Source organism: Scyliorhinus torazame, chromosome 2, assembly GCF_047496885.1.
Source record: "Scyliorhinus torazame isolate Kashiwa2021f chromosome 2, sScyTor2.1, whole genome shotgun sequence".
NCBI lineage: Eukaryota > Metazoa > Chordata > Chondrichthyes > Carcharhiniformes > Scyliorhinidae > Scyliorhinus > Scyliorhinus torazame.
This window is the reverse complement of record NC_092708.1, coordinates 303,393,800-303,402,735: the sequence shown is the minus strand read 5'-3', so window position 1 is coordinate 303,402,735 and position 8,936 is coordinate 303,393,800. Positions and strand designations below refer to the sequence as shown.

At 44.5% G+C, this 8,936-nt stretch overlaps 1 protein-coding gene across 3 annotated transcripts in view; it reads left to right on the top strand.

Annotated features, from left to right (window-relative positions):
* The first annotated feature begins 5,288 nt into the window (after positions 1-5,288).
* mia2 (MIA SH3 domain ER export factor 2) overlaps positions 5,289-8,936 on the top strand; it is a 145,699-nt gene continuing 142,051 nt past the window's right edge. The window contains exons 1-2 of one of the 3 annotated variants that reach the window (XM_072489039.1): positions 5,289-5,591; positions 6,948-7,081. In XM_072489039.1, the coding sequence (XP_072345140.1) occupies positions 5,477-5,591; positions 6,948-7,081 (249 nt within the window). In that variant the 5' untranslated portion in view covers positions 5,289-5,476. The remainder of the gene's footprint in view (positions 5,592-6,947; positions 7,082-8,936) is intronic. The other 2 variants (XM_072489035.1, XM_072489045.1) reach the window with 2 other exon arrangements.

The window sequence follows — 8,936 nt, the reverse complement described above, 5'->3', positions numbered from 1 at the left end:
CCGATCTTGGAACGTGACCCACAATCGCGATGGCTGCAGCATCCCGAACTTCACTCCCTTCCGATGGAGAACCGCCTTAGCCCGGTCAAAACCAGCTCTCTTCTTAGCCACGTCCGCACTCCAGTCCTGGTAAATACGAATCTCCGTGTTCTCCCACCTGCTGCTCCGCTCTTTTTTGGCCCATCTCAGGACACACTCTCTGTCCATAAAGCGGTGGAACCTCACCACTACAGCCCTTGGCGGCTTATTGGCTTTGGGTCTCCTTGCCAGGACCGATGAGCCCCATCCAGCTCCAGGGGCCTCGAGAAAGCTCCCGCGCCCATCAGTGAATTGAGCATCGTGCTCATATATGCCCCGGCATCGGGCCCCTCCACTCCTTCAGGGAGACCCAAAATCCGAAGATTCTTCCTCCTCGACCTATTCTCCAGGTCCTCAAATTTTTCCTGCCACCTCGTGTGCAGCGCCTCGTGCGCCTCCACCTTCACCGCCAGGCCCAAGATCTCGTCCTCGTTCTCCGAGGCTTTTTGCCGCACCTCCTGGATCGCCGCCCCTTGGGCCTTCTGGGTCTCCACAAGCTTCTCAATCGCCGCCTTCATTGGCGGCAGCATTTCTCTCTTCAGCTCCGCAAAGCAGCGTTTAAGGAATTCCTGCTGCTCCTGCGACCACTGCGCCCATGCTGCTTGGTCTCCACCCGCCGCCATCTTACTTTTCGTTCCTCGCACTTTCCGCTGCACCAGGATCACTTTTTTAACCGCTCCAATCCTGGTCCAATCCATATAATGTCGGGGGAACCTTGCTGTCACCTTCCCACACTGGGAGCCGTCGAACAATTGCCGTTGGGGCCCCTCTGAAGAGCCCAAAAGTCCGTTCTCGGCGGGAGCTGCCGAACGTGCGATCTACCTAGGCATAGCCGCAACCGGAAGTCGTCTGATTTCAATTTTAATTACTTAAAAACACAAAACGTTTTTGTAAGCAGTAATTGATGAAATATCTTAATGATACAGAGATACATAGATACATGGAAGATGTATTTTGGCCCTTCGAGCCTGCTCCGCCATTCATCACGGTCATGGCTGATCATCCAACTCAATAGCCTAATTCTGCTTTCTCCCTATAGCCTTTGATCCCATTCTCCCCAAGTGATATATCCAGCCGCCTCTTGAATATATTCAAAGTTTTAGCATCAACTACTTCCTGTGGTAATGAATTCCACAGGCTCATCACTCTTTGTGTGAAGAAATTTCTTCTTATATCTGTCCGAAATGGTTTACCCTGAATCCTCAGACTGTGACCGCAGGTTCTGGACACACCCATCATTGGCAACATCTTCCCTGCATCTACCCTGTCTAGTCCCGTTAAAATTTTATAAGTCTCTATGAGATCCCCCCTCATTCTTCTGAACTCCAGCGAGAATAATCCCAACCTCGTAAATCTCTCCTCATATGACAGTCCCGCCATCCCTGGAATCAGTCTGGTAAACCTTCGCTGCACTCCCTGAAGAGGAAGAACATTCTTCCTCAGAGAAGGAGACCAAAACTAGACACAATACTCCAGATGTGGCCTCACCAAGGCCCTGTATAATTGCAGCAACACATCCCTGCTTCTATACTCGAAACCTCTCACAATGAAGGCCAACATACCATTATCCTTCTTTACCGCCTGCTGCAGCTACATGCTTCAGAGACTGGTGCACAAGGACACCCAGGTCCCGCTGCACACTCCCCTCTCCCAATTTACAACCAGTCAGGTAGTAATCTGCCTTCCTGTTTTTGCTTCCAAAGTGAAGAACCTCACACTTTCAAAATTATACTGCATCTGCCATTGATTTCCCCACTCGCCCAATCTGTCCAGACCATGCTGTAGGATCCCTGCATCCTCATCACAATTCACCCTCCCACCTAACTTGGTATCGCCTGCACTTCAATCCCAACAGCTAACACCTCAGATAAATGATCGGCAAGGATTTATGACAAGCAAGGTAAAACTCGATAAACAAGAAGATATTGAGAGGAAGTGAGAGACTTTGGAGTGTATGTCCACAATTTCTTGAAGGTGGTAGGACAGGTGGTCAATAAATCATATGGAATGATTTACTTTATTGGGTGAGGTAGTGAATACAAAAACAGGGATGTAATGCTGGAATTATAAAACCGTAGAAAATGCGGTTTCGGCCACAGCTGGAGTCTTGTGTATGATTCTGGTCACAGCATTACAGGAAGGAAGCAGTTTCTCTGCATAGAGTGCAGAGGAGACTTACAAGAATGTTGCCAGGGCTTGAAAATTGCAGCTATGAGGAGTGAACTGCTCTGTCCAAGATGGCAAGAAACTGCAGAGTGTGGTGAACTCAGCCCAACGCATCACACAAGCTTGCCAGCCCCACACTGATTCTGTATACACCTCCATCTGCCTCAGGAAGGCAGACAGCATTATCAGAGACCCCTCCCACTCAGGCATTGCCTTCTTCTAGACCCTTCCATCAGGCAGAAGGTACAGAAGTCTGAAGACTCTCACATCCAGACATAGGAACAGCTTCTTCCCCACAGCTACAACACTCCTCAACGACTCCCCCTCGGACTGATCTGTTCCCTGTAAGAACACTATTCACGATGCCCTATGCTGCTCTTGCTCATGTATTTGCTTTGTTTGGCCCCTTGTTCGGCACTGTAACCAATCACCGTTTGTCGATGTACCATTTGTCAATGTTCTCTGTTGATTATTCTTTTGTCTACTATGTGTATGTTCCCTCGGCCGCAGAAAAATACTTTTCACTGTAGTTCGGTACATGTGACAATAAATCTAATCAAATCAGATTGGATAGGCTGGGGTTATTTTCCTTAGAACAGAGGAGGCTAAGGGGTGACCTAATTGGGGTGTACAAAATAATGAGGGGCCTAGATAGGGTAGACAGGAAAGACTTGTTTCCCCTAGCTGAGGGGTTAATTACCTCGGGCACAGATTTAAGATGATTGGTAGAGGGGACATGTGGAAAACCTTCTTCCACCCAGACGATGGTAGGGGTCTGGAATTCACAGCCTAAATTGGCTGAAACGCTCAACTCCCTTGAAAAGTATCTGGATCTGCATTTGAGGTGCTGTAACCTGCAAAACCACAGACCAAGTGCTGCGAAGTGGGATTAAATGAACAGCCAGTTTCGTTTTTCTCTTTTTTGGCTGACACAGATCTGATGGGCTGAATGGTTTCTTTCTGCATTGTAACTTTTCAATCATTCTTTAATGTAAAAATAAATACAGTAATATGTTTACAAAGGGTCCAGTGACTTCTGCCATCTACTGAATCACATGACATTTTGTAATCCTGGTTTCATACTGGATTGGAGACATTGTTCAACCATTGTGAAGCCACGAATCACATTGAGGGGCACACCTGAGGTTCTGCCTAACCTTGTAAAACTTTTTTTTAAATTAAGGGCAATTTGGCATGGTCAATCCACCTACCCTGAGCATCTTTGGGTTGTGGCGGTGAGACCCATGCAGACGTGGGGAGAAAGTGCAAACTCCACACCGACAGTGACTCGGGGCCGGGATCGAACCTGGATCGTTGGTTCCGTGAGGCAGCAGTGCTAACCACTGTGCCACCGTGCCGGACTAACCTTTTAAAACAGGTCTCGTGTCTGCACTGCATTAGAGATTTGCTTTGCATCATGCAGGTTTTTAGAAAGGGTACTTCAGGCATAATTTACATCCTCAGTGTTGGTGTTCCTGAATTAAAATGGTGTTTACAGAATTAAAATCCACTTCCCACACCCCATCGTTTTTTCTTGCCTGTCTGAACGTTTCATTTGCAAATAATGAACAGAATTGTACTGCAAGCTCAACTACGTTTTGCAACCTTTTTACAACCACATGGAAGGGGGGGGGGGGGGGGGTTGCCCTAAGGCTGTGAGGGAGGATGCTGTGGATTTCTGGGGATCCGATGGTCTGATGCCCCTCCCAGGTCTGCGCTCAGGCTCATAGATAATCAACAGTTCGAGTCCGGCTCTCCCGTGATTGGTTTATTCGCACAGTCTGACAGTCGAGTTGAAAAATAGCATTCTCAACTGTGACGAGTGGAACACACCAATGTTGAAACAATACTTGGAATTTTATTTTCCAGGGCCATCTTAATTTGTATATTTGACTCTGAATTGAAAATCGTTGTGAAAGAGACCCGTTGCAGCAACTAGCTGGAATGTAAATCTCACAGTGTCACTTGGACAAGAGGTGTGTGTCTCTCCTTCACCGTCAAAGGGGTGATTTAACCAGGTGCTCCTTCAGGGAGAGGTTTATCTCTATTTGGAAAAGTAATTAACGTCCAGGCCAAACCTTGTGACTGGACAGGAGTGTTTTTTCCTGGGTATAGTTCGCTGTTTTGGCGGCAGGCGACGCGTTTCAATGTTAGGCTTGACAGTTTTCTGTGAGGTAAACTGAAGTTGAACATGGAAGAGTCCAGAGAAGGGCAGTGTTTGTGAGGAAGTTGGCCTGTAAGAGTCAGCTTTTGATGCAGTCAGTTCTTTGAAAACAAACGGTTGTTTAATATTAACGCGTATAATTGAATTAATCTTATTTTCTGTCACATTCGCCTTCCACGCTTTCCTATTAAAAGTTGTTCATGAGGGAGGGGGATGGAGATGGTGGCAGGTTGGTAAGGTCACTGGCGAATGCTCTGGGATGATGGGTTCAAATCCCAGCCTGGCAGCTGGTTCAATCTGAATTCAAGTAATATAACATATAGCTGGGATGTAAAGCTGGTCTTAGTCACAGTGACCTTGAAACTACTATCGATTGCTGTAAAAACCCCATCTGCTTCACCGAAATCCTTTAGGAAAAATAAATCTGCCGCCCTTACCTGGTCTGGCCTCCGTGTGGCTCCAGACCCAGGGCAATGTGGTTGACTGTCACCTGAAATTCTCAATTCAAGAGCAATTAGGGATGGGCAACAAGTGGGGTGAAGGAATAAAGAAATATTCGACTGTGTACCCTCAACTCCTGTCAAACATGCGAATATTGTTGTCAAACTGAAGAAAATTTAAATTATACAAACCTGAGAATCTCCTTACCTTTCTAGGCAGCAGCAGGAGGAGGGGAGGCAGAAGCCAAAAGTTTAACCAGATGAAAATTCTGTTACTGTCAAGCACTATGATTTATATCTAACCTAAGTACCCGAAAGTGTATTAACTGGACAAATCACATGGCATGTTTCTGATTACAGATACTCCCTGCATGTTCGACGTTTGATGATTCACCTGATCAAGTCTACAGAGTTAATCATTAAGTCCTTTTACTGTGACCCACAGTCCACGTACACGTCGCAATTTTCTTTCCAAAATAAAGAAAATGTAGTTTGTTTTAAAGACAAGAAAGTACTTTTTTTTTGGGGGGGGGGGGAGAGAAACTGTTTGGCTGCAGAAGGAAGTTATCTAAACCCCCCTATTTCCAGTGCTGCCCAGGTTCGTAAAAGGATTGTAAGGCAATCCAACATGGCGAAAGCTGCAGAATTCAACATTTTATACTTGCTATTCCTACAATTGATCCCAAGAGGCATGGGTTCAAAATTATCTGACCTAAAAATGTGTGGAGATCCTGAATGTGAAGGTAAGTGAACTTCTGCGCATACATTGTGTTAATTAAGATTCGGAAGGCCACCTTTTGGCACTTTCGGCAATAAATGCCACCCTTGTGTATATACCATACTTTGTTTTAAAGGATTAATGATTTTTACCAGTACCTTGGGCTTCTATTTCATATGTTGCTGTTACGTTGTGATTTGCCTTATTGAATTGAAGCCCTTGTTCTATATGATTCAGTTTGAAGTAGATCTGTCTTTTCTATGCTTACTATTTAGTTACAGCTTTGCCGGCTCCCGTCAGTGTGGGATTCCCCAGTAATTCAATCTCCTGATCCCTTTTGTGCCTCGAGGACTGAAGCGGAACGTTTTTCAACTTCGTTCGGTCTCAATTTCCTTGGAACTTGTTTCGCTGCATTATTGTAATTTAGGCTGGAATCCTGCTTGCACGTGTAAAAACTCTGATTGCACTAAAGTTAGAGTAGAGAGAGAAGGCCGAAAGAAATTTGCTGTACTGTCCAACGTACAGTATATTGACTGTACTCTGACTTATTACTATTTTGGCTTTTTTTCTGGCCTTTTGGCTTTTGATTTCGACATCCTATTATGTGTGTTAATTGCTGCTGTAGTCCAAACTTAATTGGTTGGGCCCAAACCTTCTTTCAATTTCGTCTTAGCTGATGTGGCATTATTTATGATGCATTTATGTCACCCATTTTTCTCTTCCTCTGTTCGCACTTTACACTTACATTTCTCCACTTAGGACATATTTTATTGTTCAGAAATCTATATAAATACAAGTTGATGTCATAAATTCAATTTAATCTTCTATTGATTTTGTCTAAATATTTGGCTAGATAACATATTGACTACACGACATTGGATAATTTGTGTATTCATTTTATTATAAGGATTCTTAGGGTTAAAATGGAGTTTCTAATGGGCGGCATGTGGCGCAGTGGTTAGCACTGGGACTGCGGCGCCGAGGAGCCGGGTTTGAATCCCGGCCCTGGGTCACTGTCCGTGTGGAGTTTGCACATTCTCCTCATGTCTGCGTGGGTTTTACCCCCACAACCCAAAGATGTGCTGGTTAGGTGGATTGGCCATGCTAAATTGCCCCTTAATTGGAAAAGAAAAATAATTGGCTACTCTAAATTTATTTTTTATAAAGAAAAGAAAAAAAAAGGACTATCTTTAATGAATTATAAGCTTATAGACTGTGCACCAGGACAAGTTTCCTTAACTTGTGCTGCACAAATTGTAGGTTAACAATTTAAGCAGTTTGTACATTTTAGATACTACAGAAAAATCTATTTATGATCTAATGAAGGAAATATATGTCTTTTTCAACTTTTTGGTCCAATCTGCTCTTGGTGTTTATACAGGATACCTGAGCAGAGTAAAAGCTACAATGGACTATACAGGTCGTGATTGTAGATTCCTTACTTTCAAGTCCGGAGACTCTATACTTGTTTATTTTAAGTTGACTGGGAAAAGAGATGATTTATGGGCTGGAGGTGTAAGTATTGTGTTCTGTGATTCATTGTTTTGTTTCAAAGTGTATTTTCATGTTCCATTTTCGTGGGTTAACAATCTTGTATGTTTGTTTCATAATGTTCCCACATGGGCAGCACGGTAGCATTGTGGATAGCACAATTGCTTCACAGCTCCAGGGTCCCAGGTTCGATTCCGGCTTGGGTCACTGTCTGTGTGGAGTCTGCACATCCTCCCCGTGTGTGCGTGGGTTTCCTCCGGGTGCTCCGGTTTCCTCCCACAGTCCAAAGATGTGCAGGTTAGGTGGATTGGCTATGATAAATTCCCCTTAGTGTCCAAAATTGCCCTTAGTGTTGGGTGGGGTTACTGGGTTATGGGGATCGGGTGGAGGTGTTGACCTTGGGTAGGGTGCTCTTTCCAAGAGCCAGTGCAGTCTCGATGGGCCGAATGGCCTCCTTCTGCACTGTAAATTCTATGTTAATCCTCAAGTCATTTTTTATTCATGATTGTGCTAATGTTATATGCATACAATGTATTGCTTCATTGACTCATTGTTAGAATCCATTATTAAGAAGGTGGTAGTAATAGTAGAATATTTAGAATCACGCAGAGTCAATACGGTTTTGAAAAATGGTAATCATGTTGAAAAATGTGTTGAATTAAGATCATAGAATCGCTACAGTGCAGACGGAGGCCATTCAGCCCAAGGGGTCCGTACCGACCCTCTGAAGGAGTACACTACCTCGGCCCAATTCAAACCCTCACCCTATCCCCGTAATCCCACCTAGGGCAATTTAACAGAGCCAATCCACCTAAGCTGCACATTTTAGGACTGTGGGAGGAAACCGGAGAACCCAAAGGAAACCCATGCAGACACGGGAAAAATGTGCAAACTCCAACAGTCACCCGAGGTTGGAGTCAAGCCCAGGTCCCTGGTGCTGTGAGGCAGCAGTGCTAACCACTGTGCCACCATGCTACCCCAGTTCTTTGATAATGTAATAAGGTAGATAAAGAGGAACCAGTAGATGTAATGTATTTGATTTCCAAAACGGATTTGATAGGATTCCACATTAAAAGTTACGACACAGGAGAGCTTTTTGGGGTGATATATTAGCACTGGTAGAGGATTGGGTAACTAGTAGGAAATACAGAGTCAGGATAAATTAATCATTTTCAGGTTGGCAAACTAGAACAAGTTAGGTGTCACAGGGATCAATGCTAGGGACTCAACTATTTCTGATCTATATTAATGAGGGGATGAGGGGATCAAACGTATTGTAGCCAAATTTGTTTACGCTGCAAAGATCGGTGGGAAAGCAACTTATGATATAAAGAGTCTGCAAAGGGAAATAGATAAAAATGTGGAGGTAAGAGTTTGGTATATGGAGTATAATATCGAAAACGTGAGGATTGCCACTTTGGCAGGAAGAATAGAAAAGATCAATATTATTTAAATAGAGAGAGACTGCAGAATGCTGTAGGACCTAGACATCTGAGACATGGATCACAAAATGTTAGCATCGAGATACAGCAAGTAACTAAGAAGGCAAATGGAATGCTGCCCTTTATTGACAGGGGGATGGACCATAAAGGTAGAACAACTGTACAGGGCATTGGTGAGACCACTAGAGTACTGTGTGCAGTTTTGATCACTTTATTTAAGAGGGGATATATCTCCATTGGAAGCAGTTCAGAAAAAGTTCACGAGGCTGATTCTTGGGATGAAGGTGTTGTTTAATGAGGAAATGTTGAGAAGGTTGGGCGTGGGCAGCACGGTGGCGCAGTGGGTTAGCCCTGTTGCCTCACGGCGTCGAGGTCCCAGATTCGATCCCGGCTCTGGGTCACTGTCCATGTGGCGTTTGCACATTCTCCCTGTGTTT